This window comes from Haliotis rubra, unplaced genomic scaffold, assembly GCF_003918875.1.
Source record: "Haliotis rubra isolate DU_JTF1 unplaced genomic scaffold, ASM391887v1 Scf201, whole genome shotgun sequence".
Classification (NCBI taxonomy): Eukaryota; Metazoa; Mollusca; class Gastropoda; order Lepetellida; family Haliotidae; genus Haliotis; species Haliotis rubra.
In genome coordinates, this window is record NW_025766015.1 from 1,553,045 (window position 1) to 1,578,458 (window position 25,414).

A 25,414-nucleotide genomic window follows, 5' to 3' on the forward strand; every position below is an offset into this window, starting at 1 on the left:
TGTTGATAGATGACATACAGGACAACACAATTTTCAGGATAATACACATATCGTCATACTATATTCAATGTTGGCCTCAACCTCACACTGAGTCCGGGGTATGCAGCCATTGTGCAGTCCTTGGCCGGGTGAGACAAATTACATATGACAACAGCAGTGAAACATGACACTCTACTTGAAATCTCTGACTCGATTCCATTATTGTTATGTTTTCACACATTGCTTCATTTCCTTGAAGGTATTGAATGTAGCATAGCACCTTGGTTTCGTGGGCTGTCACAAGCCAGAGATTCCGAAGTAGCCTCGTGAATATTTCCAGGGTATCAACAATTATTGGACTTGTTTAAAAACACCCACGCATGCATGCATGCACGTACACACTACTGCTACCACTGCTGAGGCTGCTACTACTACATACTATCGCCAATGGTTCACTTTGTTCATGCTGAAGAAGTATTACTTGAGTCATCAATAATTATGACTATTTGGAACACTCACTCACTCACTCCCTGCTTACTACTACCACCACCACCACCACTACTCACTCACTCTAAACTATTGAAATGAAAATTCGATACTAATCAGTATTCTAAATATGGTTTGTGTATACTATTTCAGAAAAAACTGGATTGGCGGTCAAAATAACCGATTGGTATGATGGCAACATGTTTCTTGGAACCTTAAATGCTGTATATGGAACAAACTTTGATGTTTTGAAGAATGGAAACTGACAACAAGCTGCCACGAGATGACACTGTTTCTGGATCCTCCACAGATGCTTTTATTACAACCAGGGGAAGACAACAGCCAGGCGAACAACATAGTACAACACTGACACCAGGTGGCGCTGTGGCTGGATCGCCCGCAGGTTCTTCTGTGGTGACTAGGGAAAAAAGAAGCAGGGGAACAACATAGTACAACACTGACACCAGGTGGCGCTGTGGCTGGATCCCCTGCAGGTTCTTCTGTGGTGACCAGGGAAAGAAAGAAGCAGGAAGTAGGACAACACAGTACAACACTGACACCAGGTGGCGCTGTGGCTGGATCCCCTACAGGTTCTTCTTGGTGAGCAGGGAAAGAAAGAAGCAAGTAGGACAACATAGTACAACTCTGACACCAGGTGGCGCTGTGGCTGGATCCCTGCAGGTTCTTCTGTGGTGAGCAGGGAAAGAAAGAAGCAAGTAGGACAACATAGTACAACTCTGATACCAGGTGGCGCTGTGGCTGGATCCCTTGCAGGTGGTTCCGAGGTGACCAGGGAAAGAAAGAAGCAAGTAGGACAACATAGTACAACTCTGACACCAGGTGGCGCTGTGGCTGGATCCCCCTGCAGGTTCTTCTGTGGTGAGCAGGGAAAGAAAGAAGCAAGTAGGACAACATAGTACAACTCTGACACCAGGTGGCGCTGTGGCTGGATCCCCTGCAGGTTCTTCTGTGGTGAGCAGGAAAGAAAGAAGCAAGTAGGACAACATAGTACAACTCTGATACCAGGTGGCGCTGTGGCTGATCCCTTGCAGGTGGTTCCTGAGGTGACCAGGGAAAGAAAGAAGCAAGTAGGACAACATAGTACAACTCTGACACCAGGTGGCGCTGTGGCTGGATCCCCTGCAGGTTCTTCTGTGGTGAGCAGGGAAAGAAAGAAGCAAGTAGGACAACATAGTACAACTCTGACACCAGGTGGCGCTGTGGCTGGATCCCCTGCAGGTTCTTCTGTGGTGAGCAGGGAAAGAAAGAAGCAAGTAGGACAACATAGTACAACTCTGATACCAGGTGGCGCTGTGGCTGGATCCCTTGCAGGTTCTTCTGTGGTGAGCAGGGAAAGAAAGAAGCAAGTAGGACAACATAGTACAACTCTGACACCAGGTGGCGCTGTGGCTGGATCCCCTGCAGGTTCTTCTTTGGTGAGCAGGGAAAGAAAGAAGCAAGTAGGACAACATAGTACAACTCTGACACCACGTGGCGCTGTGGCTGGATCCCGTGCAGGTGGTTCCGAGGTGACCAGGGAAAGAAAGAAGCAAGTAGGACAACATAGTACAACTCTGACACCAGGTGGCGCTGTGGCTGGATCCCCCTGCAGGTTCTTCTGTGGTGAGCAGGGAAAGAAAGAAGCAAGTAGGACACTATAGTACAACACTGACACCAGGTGGCGCTGTGGCTGGACCTACCACAGAAACTGTCACTGCCACAGAGGGAAGTCAGCAGCATGGGGACAACCAACTACAACACTCACACCTGATGGTGCTGTGGCTAGACCTACCACAGAAACTGTCACTGCCACAGAGGGAAGTCAGCAGCAGGGGGACAACCCACTACAACACACTCACACCAGATGGCACTGTTACTAGACCTACCATAGAAACTGTCACTGCCACAGAGGGAAGTCAGCAGCAGGGGGGACAACCCACTACAACACTGACACCAGATGGCACTGTGGCTAGACCTACCACAGGTACTGTCACTGCCACAGAGGGAAGTCAGCAGCAGGGGGGACAACCCACTACAAAACTCACACCAGATGGCACTGTGGCTAGACTACCACCACAGAAACTGTCACTGCCACAGAGGGAAGTCAGCAGCAAGGGGGGACAACCCACTGCAACACTCACACCAGATGGCACTGTTGCTAGACCTACCACAGGTACTGTCACAGCCACAGAGAGGGAAGTCAGCAGCAAGGGGTTCAATCCTTTTCAACAACCACACACAACTACCTACCGGGTGAGTGCAAAACTTGCATTTGTATTTCTTTTTAGGAAAGGGGATGGGGGTCGGGTGCGTCTGTCTGTCTCTCTGTCTGTGATATCAAAGCACCAAATGTTCACCAAGTTTAATCCCTTGGTTGTATAAGAATCCTGTGATCTTTGTTTACACATTGAATATTTACATTGATTATGTATTTTGGATTGCCAGAATCACTTCTGAACTATGCTTTTAGGTATTACCAAAGTCTGAGCCTTGCATCTTTTCCGGACTTTTATCATTGGTGTGGTAAACATGGAAGACTTTGGTTATTTTAGGAATGTATGTCACTCCCTTACACCCTGTCTCACTCACATCAGTGGAGAGGCTGTGCTATTAACAAGTGACAAGTCTGATAGAGAGATGTCTAATTTCAATGGATTATAATGGAGTTCTTTTCCTTTCTTCAACCCAGGTTGTTCAGTTTCACATTATGACATATCCAACTCCTCCAACACTGCAGTCGGAGACAGCGGACATCGAGGCTGTATATCACAAGGTGGGATATATACAGATAACTTCCGGATGTATTTAAGTGACCAAATGCATAAACGACCTGCTCTTTGTTCTGAAGTTGTTCGATCAAGGTTACAACATCAATCTATCTTCAGTAAAGTTTCAAAATGTTTTATGGTAGATATGAAGAGATCATTTCAAATGTCTGTTGCATAAATCAGCTGCTAAAAAAACAACTGTACATAATGACGCGCTGTATTAAATGATCCGCCGTATATAAATGCCCCACTGTACATAAATGACCCGCTGTATATAAATGATTCCTGTATTAAATGACCCCTATACATAAAATGACCCACTGTATTAAATGACCCGTTGTATATACATGATCCGCCGTATATAAATGACCCACTGTACATAAATGACCCGCTGTATATAAATGACCCACTGTACATAAATGACATGCTGTATTAAATGACACGCTGAATATAAATGACTTGTGCATAAATGACCCTCTATATCAATGACCCACTGTGTTAAATGACATGCTGAATAAAAATGACCTGTTGTGCATAAATGACCCACTGTACATAAATGACCCACTGTAAATACATGACATGCTGTATTAAATGACACGCTGTATTAATGACCTGCTGTACATAAATGACCCACTTTACATAAATGACCTGCTGTATTAAATGGCAACTTGAATATAAATGACCTGTTGTGCATAAATGACCCTCGATATAAATGACCCACTGTGTTAAATGACAAGCTGAAAATACATGACCAGCTGTGCGTAAATGACCCTCTATATAAACGACCCACTGTGTTAACAGACAAGCTAAATATAAATGATCAGCTGTACATAAATGACCCTCTATATAAATGACCCACTGTATTAAATGACAAGCTGAAAATACATGACCAGCTGTGCGTAAATGACCCTCTATATAAATGACCCACTGTGTTAACAGACAAGCTAAATATAAATGACCTGTTGTGCATAAATGAGCCACTATACATAAATGACCCACTGTACATAAATGACATGCTGTATTAAATGACACGCTGTAAATGACCTGTTGTACACAAATGACCCACTTTACATAAATGAACTGCTGTATTAAATGACAAGCTGAATATAAATGACCTGTTGTGCATAAATGACCCACTTTACATAAATGACCTGCTGTATTCAATGACAAGCTGAATATAAATGACCTGTTGTGCATAAATGACCCTCTATATAAATGACCCACTGTATTAAATGACGAGCTGAATATACATGACCAGCTGTACATAAATGACCTACTCTATATAAATGACCCACTGTGTTAAATGACAAGCTGAATATAAATGACATATTGTGCATAAATGAGCCACTGTACATAAATGACCTGCTGTATATAAATGACCTGCTGTATCAATTATCTGCTGTATAAAGACCGCCTGTATATGAATGGCCTGTTGTACATAAATAACCCCTGTACATAAATGACCTTCTGTATGTAAATGAGCTGCTGTAGTAAATGACCCACTGTATATACATGACCGGCTGTACAAATGGCTAGTTGTATAAATGACCTGCCTTATGAATGACCCACTTTATAAATGACCAGTTGTATGAATTACCCACTGTATACAAATGACCTGCCATACATAAATGAACCGTCGTATAAATGACCCACTGTATAAATGGTCCACTGTATAAACGACCCGCTGTATACTTGACCTGCTGTATAATTGAACTGGTGCATATGAATGACCAGCTGTATAACTGACCTGCCCTATAAATGACGAACTGTCTAATTGACCTGCCTTATAAATGATCTGCTGTATAACTGACCAGCTGTATAACTGCCCTGCCCTATAAATGACCCACTGTCTAATTGACCTGCCTTATAAATGATCCGCTGTATAACTGACCAGCTGTATAACTGCCCCGCTCTATAAATGACCTACTGTCTAATTGACCTGCCTTATAAATGACCCGCTGTATAACTGACCTGCTGTATAACTGATCTGCCTTATTTTTTATTTTATGTTTGTTCTCATTTTCTCCAGAGAGTCTCAGCATAAGGATCAACCAACTCAGTGACATGTTAGTACAAACCCGTGCTATTCACAAAGCAGAAGATCTTCTGAAGAGGCACAGCCACGTTTCAATCTGTGGAGCCCCTGGAGATGGGAAGACTACTGCTGCTCTCAGGATCTGTGAGACGTATATGAAGAAAAACTATCAAGTATTGTTTGTTGAAAATATTGAAGAGTTTGACATTGATGTCGTCATTAAGCGAAAGTGTGACATGTTGGTGGTGTTTGATGATATCTTTGGCTCTGTTGCATTTCCCAGCAGTTTGGAGAAAATACGTAAAGTGTTCAATGCCTTGGTTGATATTTTATTTCGACTTAAAAGAGGCGCGGAGCTAGCAGCCGATGAAGAAAGAAAGAAGAAAGTGAAGAAAGGTATGAAAAAGGAAGATGAGAAGCAATGTAATGATGAAACGATAAAAACTGCCACTACAAGATTCGCTTCATTTTCACATCCAGGAACTACAACTGGAATGAGGGCTGTGCAAGACTACATCAGTTCAAAGTAAATCTGTTTAAACCTGAAACCATTGTTGATATGATCAAGACATGTTTAACCATTGAAGAAAAGAAACAGATCATGACATTGTTCAGGACCAGAAGCCGAATCATCGATATCTCCGATAAGGACATGAAAACTATTACAGAGTTTAAAGACAGCATGTTTGGATATCCTTTGACCTGTAAACTGTACTTCCACCAACCCAGTGTTCCAGATACATAGTCTTGGGGACTTTTTCCTGAAACCGGTGACATACCTGAGAGGTGACCTTGACACCATTGTCCGTGAAGGCAGCAGCAGATCGGCTGCTCTGATTCTCCTGGTCCTGTGTGGAGGGAAACTGGACCTTGCCTCCTTGATGTGTGGGACAAACAAGAAGGTTACAGATCTGTTTCATGTTGTAAAGGAGAAGGTAGCATCATGCACTGATACAGACATAGAAGAGAGATAAGCAATTTTACCGGCACCTACTGTGTCGTGGAGAATCATGTGGCCTCCTTTTCACATCCAGCCACCCACGACGCTGCAGCATGTGCTTTTAGGAATCTCAACAGTGTTTTATTAGTAAAACACTGTTCCCTTCAGTTTTTGTATGAAAGGGTTAGACCAAGCATGACTGATGCTCGACAGACAACCCAAGCTGATGATGTGACAAACATGATCTCCATCACTTCCCATCTTTACCCACTGATGATCGACAGGCTAGTGGAAGGTATCCGTGAAGATTGCTTCAGATGGACAATAGGCCACCCTGTATTCAGAAAGGATGAATTAGCATCCTCACTGATGACGGAACTGGCAAATGACTTGCTTCATTTAGTCCACCGAAAGGACAGCACCTCTGGTGAAAGTTTTATATACTGGACTTCCCTGTCTAATAATGATTTACTGTTCAGAAAGTCACTATTACTGATGAGGGAAAAGGAAACTCTTTCCCTGAAAATATCAAAGACCTGTATGAGAGTATCACAGGCTGCATAAAGGCTGGCAAGGTGGGGAACCTGCAACGTATTGTTGATGTGCTAAAGCATCATGGAGAATATAATGCAGAAAGAAGGATGGCAGCAGGCAAAACACTGCTCATAATTGCTGCAGAAGCTGGACAGTTGGATGTGTTCAATTTTCTACTGCAAGAAGGAGCAAATGTTTTATTGAAGGATAGGAAAGGAAACTGTTGCCTTCATCATGCGTGTATTTCAGGAAAAGTGATATTGTGAAAGTTGTTGTTGAAAAGTTTCCACATATGATTGATGCTCGGAATAATGAGGGTTTCACATCTACAATGTTGTGTGCTCAGAGACGACAGGGGAGATCCTCAAGTTCCTGGTGTCACATGGTGCTGATCTCTCTGCTAAGATATTGGGAGGTTGGAATTGTTTACATGCGGCGTGTGCAAGTGGTCATTTATCAACCGTCCAATATGTGTTGTCTTGTGAAATTATCAACATTAATCAAAGAACATTATCAAACACAACGCCGATTATGATGGCTACCACAAATGGACACTCTGATGTTTATCATCTTCTCGTGTCAGAGGGAGCTGATGTGTCACTTGCTGATAAGAATGGCAGAGACTGCCTGATGTATGCATGTAAGGCAGGTAACATGTCTATAGTTAGGCACTTACTCTCTTTGAAAACAATCAACATCAACAGGGGAGATCACGACAACATGACACCAGTCATGACGGCAGCTGAAGCCGGACACTCTGATGTTTATCACCTTCTTGTGTCCGAGGGAGCTAATGTGTCACTTACTAATGATAAGGGCAGAGACTGTCTGATGTATGCATGTGAGGGAGGTAACATGTCTATAGTTAGGCACTTACTCTCTTTGAAAACAATCGACATCAACAGGGAGATTGCTTGAACCGGACACCAGTCATGACGGCAGCTGAAGCCGGACACTCAGATGTTTATCACCTTCTTGTGTCAGAGGGAGCTGATGTGTCACTTAGCGATAAGAAAGGCAGAGACTGTCTGATGTATGCATGTGAGAGAGGTAACATGTCTATAGTTAGGCACCTAATATCTTTGAAAACAATCAACATCAACAGGAGAGATCACGCCAACATGACACCAGTCATGACGGCATCTAAAGCCAGATACTCTTATGTTTATGACCTTCTTGTGTCAGAGGGAGCTGATGTGTCACTTACTGATGATATGGGCAAAGACTGTCTGATGCATGCATGTCAGGGAGGTAACATGTCTATAGTTAGGCACCTACTATCTTTGAAAACAATCAACATCAACAGGAGAGTTTGGTTGAACCAGACACCAATCATGACGGCAGCTGAAGCCGGACACTCAGATGTTTATCACCTTCTTGTGTCCGAGGGAGCTGATGTCACTTACTGATGATATGGGCAGAGACTGTCTGATGCATGCATGTCAGGGAGGTAACATGTCTATAGTTAGGCACCTACTATCTTTGAAAACAATCAACATCAACAGGAGAGTTTGGTTGAACAAGACACCAATCATGACGGCAGCTGAAGCCGGACACTCAGATGTTTATCACCTTCTTGTGTCCGAGGGAGCTGATGTGTCACTTACTGATAAGAGGGCAGAGACTGTCTGATGTATGCATGTGAGGGAGGTGACATGTCTACAGTTAGGCACCTACTATCTTTGAAAACAATCAACATCAACAGGAGAGATCACAGAAAACATGACACCAGTCATGAAAGCAGCTGAAGCCGGACGCTCTGATGTTTATCACCTTCTTGTGTCCGAGGGAGCTGATGTGTCACTTACTGATAAGAGGGGCAGAGACTGTCTGATGTATGCATGTGAGGGAGGTGACATGTCTACAGTTAGGCACCTACTATCTTTGAAAACAATCAACATCAACAGGAGAGATCACAACAACATGACACCAGTCATGAAAGCAGCTGAAGCCGGACACTCAGATGTTTATCACCTTCTTGTGTCAGAGGGAGCTGATGTGTCACTTACTGATGATATGGGCAGAGACTGTCTGATGTATGCATTTGAGGGAAGTAACATGTCTATAGTTAGGCACCTCCTATCTTTGAAAATAATCAACATCAACAGGAGAGATCACGCCAACATGACACCACTCATGACGGCAGCTAAAGCCAGACACTCTTATGTTTATCACCTTCTTGTGTCAGAGGGAGCTGATGTGTCACTTACTGATAATATGGGCAGAGACTGTCTGATGTATGCATGTGAGAGAGGTACCATGTCTATAGTTAGGCACCTACTGTCTTTGAAAACAATCAACATTAACAGTAGAGATCACGACAACATGACACCAGTCATGTCGGCAGCTAAAGCCGGAAACTCAGATGTTTATCACCTTCTTGTGTCAGAGGGAGCTGATGTGTCACTTGCTGATGACAAGGGCAGAGACTGTCTGATGTATGCATGTGAAACAGATAGTATGTTTGCATGGACCTCAAGAACCTCAGGTAACATGTCTATAGTTAGGCACCTACTATCTTTGAAAACAATCAACATCGACAGGAGAGATTGTTTTGGAAGCGAACACCAGTCATGACGGCAGCTGAAGCCGGACACTCAGATGTTTATCACCATCTTGTGTCAGAGGAGCTGATGTGTCACTTACTGATGATATGGGCAGAGACTGTCTAATGTATGCATGTGAGAGAGGTAACATGTCTATAGTTAGGCACCTACTATCTTTGAAAACAATCAACATCAACAGGAGAGATCACAACAACATGACACCAGTCATGACGGCAGTTGAAGCCGGACACTCAGATGTTTGTCACCTTCTTGTATCAAAGGGAGCTGATGTGTCACTTACTGATAAGAGGGGCAGAGACTGTCTGATGTATGCATGTGAGAGGTGACCAGGTTAGATGGCGCCTAAGAATCTTAGATACCATGTCTATAATTAGGGACTTACTGTCTTTGAAAACAATCAACATCAACAGGAGAGATCACAACAACATGACACCAGTCATGACGGCAGCTAAAGCCGGAAACTCAGATGTTTATCACTTTCTTGTGTCAGAGGGGCTGATGTGTCACTTACTGATGACAAGGGCAAAGACTGTCTGATGTATGCATGTGAGGGAGGTAAAATGTCTATAGTTAGGGCACCTACTATCTTTGAAAACAATCAACATTAACAGGAGAGATCACAACAACATGACAGTAGTCATGACGGCAGCTGAAGCCGGACACTCAGATGTTTATCACTTTCTTGTATCAGAGGGAGCTGACGTGTCACTTACTGATGATATGGGCAGAAGACTGTCTAATGTATGCATGTTGAGAGAGGTAACATGTCTATAGTTAGGCACCTACTATCTTTGAAAACAATCAACATCAACAGGAGAGATTGGTTGAATCAAACACCAGTCATGACGGCAGCTAATGCTAGGCACCAAGATGTTTATCACCTTCTTGTGTCCGAGGGGAGCTGATGTGTCACTTACTGATGATATGGGCAGAGACTGTCTAATGTATGCATGTGAGAGAGGTAACATGTCTATAGTTAGAGGCACCTACTCTCTTTGAAAACAATCAACATTAACAGGAGAGATCACAACAACATGACAGTAGTCATGACGGCAGCTAAAGCCGGAAACTCAGATGTTTATCACTTTCTTGTGTCAGAGGAGCTGATGTGTCACTTACTGATGACAAGGGCAAAGACTGTCTGATGTATGCATGTGAGGGAGGTAAAATGTCTATAGTTAGGCACCTACTATCTTTGAAAACAATCAACATTAACAGGAGAGATCACAACAACATGACAGTAGTCATGACGGCAGCTGAAGCCGGACACTCAGATGTTTATCACTTTCTTGTATCAGAGGGAGCTGATGTGTCACTTTACTGATGATATGGGCAGAGACTGTCTAATGTATGCATGTGAGAGAGGTAACATGTCTATAGTTAGGCACCTACTATCTTTGAAAACAATCAACATCAACAGGAGAGATTGGTTGAATCAAACACCAGTCATGACGGCAACTAATGCTAGGCACCAAGATGTTTATCACCTTCTTGTGTCGAGGGAGCTGATGTGTCACTTACTGATGATATGGGCAGAGACTGTCTAATGTATGCATGTGAGAGAGGTAACATGTCTATAGTTAGGCACCTCCTATCTTTGAAAACAATCAACATCAACAGGAGAGATCACAACAACATGACAGTAGTCATGACGGCAGCTGAAGCCGGACACTCAGATGTTTATCACTTTCTTGTATCAGAGGGAGCTGATGTGTCACTTACTGATGATATGGGCAGAGACTGTCTAATGTATGCATGTGAGAGAGGTAACATGTCTATAGTTAGGCACCTACTATCTTTGAAAACAATCAACATCAACAGGAGAGATTGGTTGAATCAAACACCAGTCATGACGGCAACTAATGCTAGGCACCAAGATGTTTATCACTTTCTTGTGTCAGAGGGAGCTGATGTGTCACTTACTGATGATATGGGCAGAGACTGTCTAATGTATGCATGTGAGAGAGAGGTAACATGTCTATAGTTAGGCACCTACTATCTTTGAAAACAATCAACATCAACAGGAGAGATTGGTTGAATCAAACACCAGTCATGACGGCAACTAATGCTAGGCACCAAGATGTTTATCACCTTCTTGTGTCCGAGGGAGCTGATGTGTCACTTACTGATCACATGGGCAGAGACTGTCTGATGTATGCATGTAAGAGACATTTCATGTCTATGGTTAGGCACTTACTCTCTTTGAAAACAATCAACATTAACAGGAGAGATCCACAACAACATGACACCAGTCATGTCGGCAGCTAAAGCCGGAAACTCGGATGTTTATCACCTTCTTGTGTCAGAGGGAGCTGATGTGTCACTTGCTGATGACAAGGGCAGAGACTGTCTGATGTATGCATGTGAGCGAGGTAACATGTCTATAGTTAGGCACCTACTATCTTTGAAAACAATCAACATCAACAGGAGAGATCACGACGACATGACACCAGTCCTGACGGCAGCTGAAGCCGGACACTCAGATGTTTATCACCTGCTTGTGTCAGAAGGAGCTGATGTGTCACCTACTGATGATATGGGCAAAAGGCTGTCTGAGGTATGCATGTGAGGGAGGTAACATGTCTATAGTTAGGCACTTACTCTCTTTGAAAACAATCAACATCGACAGGAGAGATTACAACAACATGACAGTAGTCATAACGGCAGCTAAAGCCGGAAACTCAGATGTTTATCACCTTCTTGTGTCAGAGGGAGCTGATGTGTCACTTGCTGATGACAAGGGCGGAGACTGTCTAATGTATGCATGTGAGAGAGGTAACATGTCTATAGTTAGGCACCAACTATCTTTCAAAACAATCAACATCAACAGGAGATTGCTTGAACCGAACACCAGTCATGACGGCAGCTAAAGCCGGACTCTAAGATGTTTATCACCTTCTTGTTTCAGAGGGAGCTGATGTGTCACTTACTGATGATATGGGCAGAGACTGTCTGATGTATGCATGTGAGAGAGGTGACAAGTTTATATGGCTCCTAAGATGCTCCAGATACCATGTCTATAGTTAGGCACCTACTGTCTTTGAAAACAATCAACATCAACAGGAGAGATCACAATAACATGACACCAGTCATGGTAGCAGTTAAAACCGGAAACTCTGATGTTTATCACCTTCTTGAGTCAGAGAGAGCTGATTTGTCACTTACTGATGATATGGGCAAAGACTGTCTGATGTATGCATGTGAGCGAGGTAACATGTCTATAGTTAGGCACTTACTATCTTTGAATACAATCAACATCAACAGGAGAGATCACAACAACATGACACCAGTCATGACGGCAGTTAAAGCCAGACACTCAGATGTTTGTCACCTTCTTGTGTCAAAGGGAGCTGATGTGTCACTTATTGATAAGGAGGGCAGAGGCTGTCTGATGTATGCATGTGAGGGAGAGGTGACATGTCTATAGTTAGGCACTTACTCTCTTTGAATACAATCAACATCAACAGGAGAGATCACAACAACATGACACCAGTCATGACGGCAGTTAAAGCCAGACACTCAGATGTTTGTCACCTTCTTGTGTCAAAGGGAGCTGATATGTCACTTATTGATAAGGAGGGCAGAGGCTGTCTGATGTATGCATGTGAGGGAGGTGACATGTCTATAGTTAGGCACCTACTATCTTTGAAAACAATCAACATCAACAGGAGTGATCACGACAACATGACAGTAGTCATGACGGCAGCTGAAGCCGGAAACTCAGATGTTTATCACCTTCTTGTGACAGAGGGAGCTGATGTGTCACTTGTTGATGACAAGGGGCAGAGACTTGTCTGATGTATGCATGTGAAACAGATAATACGGTTGCATGGACCCCAAGAACCTCAGGTAAAATGTCTATAGTTTAGGCACCTACTATCTTTGAAAACAATCAACATCAACAGGAGAGATCACGACAACATGACACCAGTCATGACGGCAGCTAAAGCCGGACTCTCAGATGTTTATCACCTTCTTGTGACAGAGGGCTGATGTGTCACTTGTTGATGATAAGGGCAGAGACTGTCTGATGTATGCATGCGGAAACAGATAATACGGCCTTGCATGGACCTCCAAGAACCTCAGGTAAAGAGTGTCTATAGTTAGGCACCTACTATCTTTGAAAACAATCAACATCAACAGGAGAGATTGCAATAACCGAACACCAGTCATGACGGCAGCTAAAGCCGGACTCTCTGATGTTTATCACCTTCTTGTGTCAGAGGGAGCTGATGTGTCACTTACTGATGATATGGGCAGAGACTGTCTGATGTATGCATGTGAGAGAGGTGACAAGTTTATATGGCTCCTAAGATGCCTCAGATACCATGTCTATAGTTAGGCACCTACTATCTTTGAAAACAATCAACATCAACAGGAGAGATCACAACAACATGACACCAGTCATGATGGCAGTTCAAGCCGGAAACTCAGATGATTATCACCTTCTTGTGTCAGAGAGAGCTGATTTGTCACTTACTGATGATATGGGCAAAGACTGTCTGATGTATGCATGTGAGAGAGGTAACATGTCTATAGTTAGGCACCTACTCTCTTCAAAAACAATAAACATCAACAGGAGATCACACGACAACATGACACCAGTCATGATGGCCAGCTAAAGCCAGACACTCAGATGTTTGTCACCTTCTTGTGTCAGAGGAGCTGATGTGTCACTTATTGATAAGAAGGGCAGAGACTGTCTGATGTATGCATGTGAGGGAGGTGACATGTCTATAGTTAGGCACCTACTATCTTTGAGAACAATCAACATCAACAGGAGAGATCCACAACAACATGACACCAGTCATGACGGCAGTTAAAGCTGGACACTCAGATGTTTGTCACCTTCTTGTGTCAGAGAGGAGCTGATGTTTCACTTATTGATAAGAAGGGCAGAGACTGTCTGATGTATGCATGTGAGGGAGGTGTCATGTCTATAGTTAGGCACCTACTATCTTTGAAAACAATCAACATCAACAGGAGAGATCACGACAACATGACACCAGTCATGATAGCAGCTAAAGCCGAACACTCAGATGTTTATCACCATTCTGTGTCAGAGGGAGCTGATGTGTCACTTATTGATAAGAAGTTCAGAGACTGTCTGATGTATGCATATGAGGGAGGTGACATGTTTATAGTTAGGCACTTACTCTCTTTGAAAACAATCAACATCAACAGGAGAGATCACAACAACATGACACCAGTCCTGACGGCAGTTCAAGCCAGACACTCAGATGTTTATCACCTTCTTGTGTCAGAGGGAGCTGATGTGTCACAGATAACAAAGGGCCAGAGACTATCTGATGTATGCATGTCAGAGGTAACATGTCTATATTTAGAGGCACCTACTGTCTTTAAACAAAATCAACATTAACGGGAGAAAATGCGACGACAGTACACCAGTCATGATGGCAGCTTAGTAATAGCCGGACACTCTGATGTTTTTCACCATCTTGTGCCAGAGGGAGCTGATCTGTCACTTACTGATAACAATGGCAGAGACTGTCTGATGTATGCATGTGAGGGAGGTACATGTCTATAGTTAAAGGCACCTCATGTCTTTGAAGAAGAAGATCAACATCAACAGAAGAGGTTAGGACGACATGACAGCAGCCACTATAGCAGCTAAAGCCGGACACTCTAATGTTTGTCAACTTCTTGCGTCAGAGGGAGTTGATGTGTCACTTACCAATGACTTGGGCAGGGACTGTCTGATGATGATGATGATGCATGTGAGGGAGGTGCCCTGTCTATAGTTAGGCACCTACTGTCTTTGAAAACAATCCCACATCAACAGGGGTGATTGCTTTAACCAAACACCAGTCATAATGGTAGTTATAGCCGGACATTTTGATGTTTATCACCTTCTCGTGTCAAGAGGGCTGGTGTTTCACTTACTGATGACAGGGACTGAGACCGTCTGATGTATGCATGTGAAACAGATAACATGTTTGCATGGACCTCAAAAGAACCTCAGGTAAAATGTGTATAGTTAGGCACTTACTCTCTTTGAAAACAATCAACATCAACAGGAGAGATCACGACAACATGACACCAGTCATGACGGCAGCTAAACCAGACACTCAGATGTTTCACTTCTTGTGTCAGAGGGAGCTGATTTGTCACTTTCTTTATGAGAAGGGCAGAGACTGTACAATGTATGCATGTGAGAGAGGTAACATGTCTATAGTTTGAAGGCACCTACTATCTTTGAAAACAATCAACATCAACAGGAGAGATTGCTTGAACCGAACACCAGTCATGGTGACAGTTCAAGCTGGACACCCTGATGTTTATCACCTCTTTCTCAACATCAACAGATGGAGCTGATATGTCACTTACTGATGACTGTAGAGTAATGTAATGTAAGAGATGTAATGGAATGGAAGCTTGGTCTTCACATAAAATAATCTCAAAGGAATCAAGAATGAACAGTAAGCTTGAAATTATGAATGCATAGTGTCTCATATTAAAAACAACAAATCTTATATATTTTTTATTAACTTGTATTCAATCTTTTTTGTGCACAGTGAGCAAGAGTTCAGAAATTGAGGTCACTATTCAACTGTATTCTCTTTTTCAGAAATGCCCAGACTAGGAAATACTCAAGACATGATTTTCAGTTTTCATATTTGTGTGATATGCTTTTGTGGCGACTGACCATACATTTGATAATGTAACCATTTGTGTCCACAGAGCTTACACAATGATGTGGACAATTCCAGTAATTCTCCAATGAACCAATCATAATATGAATGGCCCTACTTACAAGCAATTTGTGTAAGTCCTTCATGTATATGAAAAGTGAGTGAGGTGAGAATGATTCATTATTGCTTAACCTCACTGCAGCAAATTTGCTCCAAGATATTTTAAGTGTTATGTCACTTTAGAGATTGCTGTGGGTTTATTAGAAGTGATTGTTTGAGGCAGGAAAAGACTGAAATGGTCGTAACATGCAGTAGTGGCCAATATCCACCAGAGGTGTGTTTTGGAGTTACCTCCCTAATATACAAGACTTGATCATTTGAGACGTTTTGTGAGCGGGTTAGGCAGCTGAGATTTGTGTGCTAGCCATGGGATGCCTGACTCTGAGGGGCGTGAGTTTGAATCCTAGATGTGGCTCCAACCCAGCAATAGTACTAGAATCTGTACTTTACTGAAAAAGTATAATCCCAAGTATAACATATGTTACATTTGAAAACTTTCTAAATGTCATCGTGTATTCATAGTAGTGTGTGTGCCTCAGTAGAGACATCTGATAGTGAGTTTCAGGAGTGCGAAGGTATCATCGCACCTGTTAGATATTGAGTGCGTTCACTAATTTGAACCATTTGTATTGCCTTATCTGCTTCTATATATTATTTTCATTTTCCTTGATCATATTTCAGTTCGGTTTTAGTTACGTGATTTCAGAGTTAACACACGGTAATAAAACAATACAGAACCCAACATGTGAATTTTTACAGTAAATGTTGTGGTCCATACTTTTTGTACAGATTGTGTTTTCCCTATTTCTACTTGTATCAAGTTTGCGTTTTTGCATGTGTCTGTGTCCTTGGAAAGAACACCTGTTGTGCTAACTTTTCTTTTTGAGTTTTATTCGTAAACTCTGTTATATTGTCAGATGTACAGTGTTAACTTTAAGCATTTAGTTCTCATGTTTATGGGAAGGTTTTCATGAATATTATTATTGATTATGTTATGGAATGTAACAGTATTTTAGATCATTCTAACCAACATGGAAATAGTTCTGACAAGCATCAGCATAGCACAGACAGACCAACACGGAAAAGGTACTCACAAACAATGTCAGAGTACTGACGAACATGGTTACAGTACTGACGAACATGGTAACAGCACTGACGAAGACATGGTTACAGTACTGACGAACATGGCCACAGTACTGACGAACATGGTTTACAGTACTGACGAACATGGTTTACAGTACTGACGAACATGGTTACAGTACTGACGAACATGGTAACAGTACTGACGGACATGGTAACAGTACTGACGAACATGGTTTACAGTACTGACGAACACGGGCACAGTACTGACGAACATGGTAACAGCACTGACGAACATGGTTACAGTACTGACGAACATGGCCACAGTACTGACGAACATGGCCACAGTACTGATGAACATGGAAACAGCACTGACGAACATGGAAACAGTACTGACGAACATGGAAACAGTACTGACGAACATGGTTACAGTACTGACGAACATGGAAACATTACTGACGAACATGGTTACAGTACTGACGAACATGGTTACGGTACTGACGAACATGGTTACAGTACTGACGAACATGAAATAACAGTACTGACGAACACGGTTACAGTACTGACGAACATGGTTACAGTACTGACGAACATGGATTTACAGTACTGACGAACATGGTTACGAAAGTACTGACAACATGAAAACAGTACTGACGAACATGGAACAATTACTGACGAAGATGGTTTTAGTACTGACGAACAGACGTAAAGCAGTACTGACGAACATGGTTACAGTACTGACGAACATGGTCACGCAGTACTGACGAAAATGGTAACAAGTACCCCGACGAACATGGATTTACAGTACTGACGAAGATGGTGTGACAGTACTGACGGAACGTGGTAAGAGTACTGACGAACGTGGTAACAGTACTGATGAATATGGTTACAGTTCTGACGAACCTGGTTACATGGACAGATTCTGTGTTTACATTTTGTATTTTCCATGTGTTATGCATATCCTGTATATAGTGTTGTAATGAGGATAATGTACATGTCTTCATGTGAGCACGACACGGCGAACCAATATGGGCCGGGTACTGACAAACATGTCCACCATTGTACATGAGCATGGACAGGTTCCTTTGTTTACTTTTGTATTTTCCATATGTGATGCATATCATGTACATAATGTTATAATGAGATAATGTAGTCAGATGAAGCACGGCCATGGTACTGACAATCGTAAACACAGTACTTACCAACATAAGGCATACTATGGCACATACTATGTTCATAAGGACAGTGCTGACTGACATGACAGAACATGGGCAGATAATGATGTTCATATGGACGAGTGCTGACCGACATGGGAACATGGGCAGATACTATGTTCATAAGGACAGTGCTGACTGACATAGAACATGGGCAGATACTATGTTCATAAGGACAGTGCTGACTGACATGGGAACAATGGGCAGATATTGATGTTCATAAGGACAGTGCTCACCGACATGGGAACAGGGGCAGATACTATGTTCATAAGGACATTGCTGACTGACATGGGAACATGGGCAGATATTGATGTTCATAAGGACAGTGCTGACTGACATGGGAACATGGACAGATATTGATGTTCATAAGGACAGTGCTGACTGACGTGGGAACATGGGCAGATACTGATGTTCATAAGGACAGTGCTGACTGACATGGGAACATGGGCAGATATTGATGTTCATAAGGACAGTGCTGACTGACATGGGAACAGGGGCACATACTGATTTTCATAAGGACAGTGCTGACTGACATGGGAACATGGGCAGATACTGATGTTCATAAGGACAGTGCTGACCTGACATGGGAACATGGACAGATGTAGAATACTAAACGAGTGTCTGTCAGATATCATTTGTCTTACAACGAGTTGTTTCAAAACGTATTTAACGAGCGAAAGCCTGACTGTCTGACACGAGGCACGAGGTTCAGTAATCTGTTTTTTACGCACCATAAAATCGCACCATTTTATGGTCGAATAGATTCAAATTTCCTATTTTCTCCTCGTAGCTGTGCAATAATACCATACAACGTTTATGAATGAGTGACGTCACTTTGCGTCCCAATCACTGCTCATCCCGTCCAAGGTAACCCTCCACAAAAAGTTTCTGCCACATCTTCGCGTCATCAAGGCAGTAGTGATAATGCAAAGTAGATAAGATCAAAGAAAATTAATTAAACATTCTAAAACGATGATGTTACCATGAAAATGTGTGCAATTTAAATTCTTGCAAGCAAAAATATTTGAGCGTGTGACGTCATCGTCATCGTTTTGTGGTTGTCGTCATCGGAAGATTGATTTGGAAATGTCTGCCCATTGTCATTGGGGATCTGTACTTTGTGTACCAGTTTACGTTCAATGTTCTCCCATCGAATCAGACCAAAACTATTGAGTGTGTGTCATTAGAGTGTAACTCACTGTGCTTGAATATGACATTGCTGATGTTACGTTCACTGTTGAAATGGGGACTACTCTTCTTCGCCACATCCTTCTCGTTTTCCCGAGCCAGAAACTGCCACTTGGTATGTAACGGAATTTACGGAGTTGTCAGTATGAAATATATATTGATTACATCCTGTATGTTATGAAGACATGAACTTTGCATTATCATGCGTCGGAGGAATATCTTAAGCAATGACTTATGTGTAAATAAACCGTTCCTGTACATGTTGGATTGAATAGAAAGGATGTGTGCCACCATTTGCACTCATGAACCCTTGCAAAATGTTGTACATTGTTTCAACGAGTGTGTTTTGGTTCTGATTGTCATGAGTGAATATGATAACATTAGAATCACATGGTAGCTCGGGCTGGAAGTGGGTTTTCATCGTGTTTATCAATGAAATATGTCATCTTTATCGATTGATCAAAGAAACAGAGGCAAATCGATCTCAAAATGGACAGGCACTGACGTTATCGTGTCAGGTAATTTTGCAAGAGGATGCATGACTTGTCGCATCTCCCCAGTAAAAGTACCAATGTTGTACATTTTGAATATTCTGTTCTAGAGTAACAATGTGAACTATGTTTTATACAATTTTATACATTTTTTATACTGTTTCAAATAAATACAATTCATACATTTCATATATATGTGTATTAAATGTTATTTTATAAAAGTCACTTGTTACATGGATATCTGGCAAAGGTAAACACACCCCATAAACATAAATTATATCCATCACTTCTCTCGGTGTGTCAAAACTACTACGGCGTAAAGCAGCTTGTTAACGTATCCTCTGGCCATCACTTCCATGTCAGTATCCCATTATCTTCCGAAAGCCAAGCTAGTGAGATCACTGCTCACTTCATTGTTGTTGTTTTCTAAATTACCTTTGCCAGTCTCTGTGACGATGCACATGCCTACGGCGTAAATATGCCATACTACTGTATTGTTTCAATTTTGCTGATACCTAAAGGTCATTGTGAAACATTGCCGCGGGTCTTACCCCAACAGGTTTGACTGCATGTTCCTTGCATATAAATACTGCGGTAGCATCCGCATAGGTTCACTCTTGAACTGCAGTCAGACTTGTTGGTCATAATTTGTTATTGTTTAGGTAAGACCCTGCATTATATTTTTCATGTATTACTTGACTTGCTATTTAATGAGTATCAAAGGTAGTTCTGTTTATGCAATTTAATATACCTCTGGTATAAATGTAATCTATAACCATGTTGTCAATTTCTCAAATATGTGTTTGATTATGACCGACCGAGTTTGTTTTTATGCCGCTTTTAGCAATATTCCAACAACATCGCGGCGGGGGACACCAGAAATGGGCTTCACACATTGTACCAATGTGGGGAATCGAACAGGTCTTCGGCGTGACGAGCCAACGCTTTACCCCTTGGCTACCCCGTTTGATTATGAATATATACTAACGTCATTATTCTTGTCTTTACAATAAACACTCTTGAACCACAGTCAGACTTGTTGGTCATATTTTGTTATTGTTTACATTTAGATAACTTGTGAGATACAGGGGAAACGGCCCGATCTCAATTCGACTGAGGAATCACGGTCTTTATCTTTAGCGGCGATTTTCACATAATTGTTTTAATACACGGGTTTCACTGATTGTTCGAGAGATTTTGACTTCATGACTAGAAATCAAAAGTTTTAATAAAAGGAATTAGAAAAAAATAGATTTGTGTTATATTTCTTACACAAATGTTCAAATTTCATTAGGTATAAAGGGGTTTTGGCACGAGTAACAGGTTTCTGTTCGATTGAAGCATGAGTAACTTATCAATGAATTATAATCAGGAAAGTAGTCCGTCATAACCTGACCCTAAGTCATCACCATGGAGTAGCCAATCACGACTGACATGGGAACATGGGCGAATACTGATGTTCATAAAAGGACAGTGCTGACCGACATGGGCATGGTATGGATCAGTGATTGAGTATTGATCTATGCATCTGTGATATGTAAAAGTCAGGCATGATACTGACAATCGTGAGCCTGGCACGAACCAACATGAGCATGGTAGCTATGAACATGGACAGATACTGACGTTCTTAAGGTCAGTGCTGACCGATACAGTGTTGATGAATACAATTTGGGTGTTTGGGTGTTAACTTTATGTATTTTACATATATTTATGCTATATATAATGTTGTAAGCAGATAATGTATTCAGATGAAGCACGGCCATGGTACTGACAATCGTGAGCACAGCACGAACTAACATGACCATGGTACCTATGAACATGGACAGATACTAATGTTCATAAGGAGAGTGCTGACCGATACAGACATGGCATGGATCCAGCGATTGAGTATTGATCTAGATACAATTTTGATACGATAACATGTCAGTCAAGTCACAACTTCTGATGCAAATAAATCCTCCATAAAAACTACCACCTTTGTTGTTCATGAACGCCCCTGGATACAAAACATGGGCACAGTATTGACCAACATGGTCTGATCCAGGATCACACAGGATGAGGGAGTCCGGGTGATCACTGAAGAATTTAGAAAGTAGGTCAATCACCATTCTCTTTAAAATCCTGACAGTTCCAAGTTACTGGTTCATCAAGTTACACCTTAGAAAATGAAAAAACAAAACAGAGACAGACTTCTTTTGTTGGCTTTTATTCACAACAATCTCATAATAAAACTTACTGACAAGCATTGATGATAAAATATCAGTTACGTGAAATATGCACATTTCGACTTCAAAATTAACTGGCATTTTGTGATAATAATTATTTCAGAATGTTAGCAACCTTTATTTGTCTTAAAAGTATCAAAACAAAGAAAATGAACCTGTTACTTCTAGCAAATTATTGGGTCATCTACCACATTTGACAATGGAGGAAAAGGGTCACCCATCACTGCCAGACTACAAACAGAAAACTGTGGAGATCCAGAGTTAGTGATACAAATGAAAACACACGTTACAACTTGTGAACATTTGACATTTCCGGCCCTAAATCAATGCCTTCTTCCTGGTTTGACAATTAGTTTAATTAAGCGACCTGCATGTCTAGAACTCAGACATATTACCAAAAGCACACATGTTAACAGACAATGTTAAATATACAAGTACGCAAGCTTTAGCACATTGGATTAACGTCATGACACTGGAAGAGGTTTGGAGTATCATGACACAATGCATGACATTTTCTAAGATCGTAATTTATGTCAAAACCATGGAAGTAGCGTGACATCACACAAAAAGTATCATGTCACAAACTGACGTAAAGCATGACGTTTTGTCACAACACATTATCAAGTCATCGGACATGTTGACTTAAACATGACTGAATGCACAGAACATCTGATAATGCATCCTCTTTATCACCAAGGGCTTTCAGTAATCCTACACTAAACCTCTTGAGCCATTCCCCATGGTCCTTGTTACCCACCCTCGGTTTTCATTGCCATTTTATCAACCAATTTAACCTTGACATTAAGAACAGAGAAAGGGAGGTAACTCATCACCTAGAAACCAAAGCCACCAACTAGTAGTATTTGACAGTAAGACATCCTTTCCATCAATTGATTTTCAGTTTTTCAATACTGAATTTCTCAAGAACTTCAAAATCAAAGGGACTGGCCTCCATGTTAATATTATTCAACCCAACATTGAGGCTGGTTTGTAAGTCACATTCTGTTGGGTATGTTAGCAAGGTAAAATGGCAAAAGGACATCAAGTGTGGGTAAAATGTCCTCATAAGAACCACAGAATGGATTCAGAGTTAGTGTAGGTTTACGGAAATAAAAGATATATGATTTGGGAGACATAGAGGATGCTAACAATGTTTCAAGACATTATTCAATGCAATAACACGACACATGACTAACGGTTTATGCAAGGTGATCTGTCGTGACACAATGTTGTAATGATGTGATGCATCATGTGACCAAATTTACATAACACGCAACATGTAAAACTCCACAACCAGTCAAAGTTCATCATGTGCCCAAATGCCACTATGAAGCTCAAATGAAGTACATGTTGAGAAAACCAAAACGACAGTGATGACAGTTATTACCAATCACGATGTATCTTAGAATTGTCTCTCGGAGATTTAATTTGTTGTTTACGCTGTCCTCAGCAATATTCCTGCCATATGATGGCCGTCTGTACATAATAGAATCTGGACCAGACAATCCTGTGATTGATATCACAGGCATCAGTCTATGTAATAGGACACCATGGAGATGGATTTAATGCTACCTTGAACAGTATTTCACTGAGTGTATGTCTCAACGGATCCAGAAAGGCACCAGGGTACAGATGCTGAACACTGTTGAAACTGATGAGCAGATGTGACGCAGACAAACAAGGTTGACAAACTTGATATCTGAACATATCAAGCTGGAACCAGTATGAGGGGCACTAACTTGGAAATCCTAGGATGTTTTCAGATTCTTCAACAAGGTGAGAACCTCTTACTTAAGATACGTAGGGGAATTCATTGCCAAATGTTTTAACAAGAATATTATTTTCTATGTTGGCGCTAAACTGCCATCATGGGTGGATACAGATAGATTGGTTTGTTCCTTCCTCATCAATCCACATTTTCAGAGATGTTCACAGTGAAGCGTTGATATTAGTTTGTTCAATAGAAGGACTAATTACACCTGATATCAAAGTAGCCAACACCCCCACCCCACCCCCAAAAGAACACCCTCACAACAAAAACAACCCCACAGATCAATGGCTCTCTTATTACGCTATACACAATCATAAATGGGATAACTGGCGTAATATTGTCTACTCATTCTATCATGTTCAACATGCAAACTAGATCTTATCTGCCCTGGGCCTACAACTAACCACTGTGTGCCTTCACTGTCAAAAACGGCCTTTGTGAGATTCCACAAGCAACACAACATGAAAACAACATTAATTCAAACAGCACCTTATTAAAATCCTGTTTTTTCTTGGGATTAATGCTGTTTTCTGGAGATAAATGTTTTCACAAATTCTAGGTACATCTAAGGTAAAGAAATAAAACATGATAGTTCTCAGTTATCTTTGATGCAAAAATACATTCTATGGTAAAACAAATAGAAAGGTTTGGAAATGGATGGCATCATGTCAAAGAAATACAAATAACTCATGCTGACTGTCATGACTTGTAGAAAATCTCTACTTCCTTCAAGGATGTCGGTTCCCCTCACAGCGGAAGGGTTGGGACAATGCAGGGCATGGACTTGGGGATACTCAATCATCAGCAGGACTTGGAGAACCACTCCTTTCTTTTCACTTCTTGCAGGGGATGAGGCTCTAGAGGCATCAGACTCCACCCGATCATCTTGCTCACCATTTGTTTGTTCCACCGATTTACTTTTTGAACGACTTCGGGATTTAGAGCGACTTTTAGACTTGCTGACTGATTTTTTTTCAGACCTGGAAACAGAAATGGACCATACCTAATCATGCTGTCAGCATTACCTTGTCTCTGTCCAAATAGTGGAAACTACAGCCAAAATGACAGATACACACACAAGAGACAAGACCTTCCTGACAATCTATGCTACTTCCCCAACCCAAGACTACTTAAAGCTGAACTTGACCACCAACCCCTGGATGCTGAGGGTGTTTTTAACATACATCTTTACAAGAAGATACTGGATCAACATACGGCTGTAATAATTACATTGAGGTGTAGAATATTACATTTCTATCCAATGGTGTAAAATAGAAACAAATATGGATGTGGTTTGAAAAACAGACACTGTTGTTAAGCGGCCTTCACGCCAAACTAAAAATTTGACAACACATGTTGAAATTTTAAAAAAGTTGTCTAAGTTGCGTTTTCACCCACGTCAAACACATGTTGTCAAACTTTC

At 41.6% G+C, this 25,414-nt stretch overlaps 2 protein-coding genes across 4 annotated transcripts; both read left to right on the top strand.

The window, feature by feature from the left end:
- The first annotated feature begins 627 nt into the window (after window positions 1–627).
- On the top strand, window positions 628–5,981 carry LOC124275711. 2 transcript variants are annotated; one of them, XM_046711349.1, is made up of 6 exons: window positions 628–841; window positions 1,213–1,437; window positions 1,530–2,469; window positions 2,661–2,718; window positions 3,155–3,238; window positions 5,263–5,981. In XM_046711349.1, exons 3-6 carry the CDS (start codon window positions 2,236–2,238, stop codon window positions 5,796–5,798), a joined length of 912 nt encoding a protein of 303 aa, XP_046567305.1. In that variant the 5' UTR covers window positions 628–841; window positions 1,213–1,437; window positions 1,530–2,235; the 3' UTR covers window positions 5,799–5,981. The 2 variants fall into 2 exon arrangements, with proteins under 2 accessions (XP_046567305.1, XP_046567306.1); XM_046711350.1 differs by lacking the exons at window positions 628–841; window positions 1,213–1,437 and adding an exon at window positions 1,147–1,157.
- Window positions 5,982–5,989: 8 nt separating this feature from the next.
- Window positions 5,990–16,895, top strand: LOC124275709 (putative ankyrin repeat protein RF_0381). Of its 2 annotated transcripts, XM_046711347.1 has the most exons (4): window positions 5,990–7,639; window positions 8,642–9,230; window positions 15,293–16,296; window positions 16,330–16,895. In XM_046711347.1, the coding sequence occupies exons 1-3, from the start codon at window positions 7,274–7,276 to the stop codon at window positions 15,508–15,510; spliced, it is 1,173 nt and encodes a 390-aa protein (XP_046567303.1). In that variant the 5' UTR covers window positions 5,990–7,273; the 3' UTR covers window positions 15,511–16,296; window positions 16,330–16,895. The 2 variants fall into 2 exon arrangements, with proteins under 2 accessions (XP_046567303.1, XP_046567304.1); XM_046711348.1 differs by lacking the exons at window positions 15,293–16,296; window positions 16,330–16,895 and adding an exon at window positions 10,067–10,129 and having other exon boundaries at window positions 8,642–9,631.
- The last annotated feature ends 8,519 nt before the right edge of the window (window positions 16,896–25,414 follow it).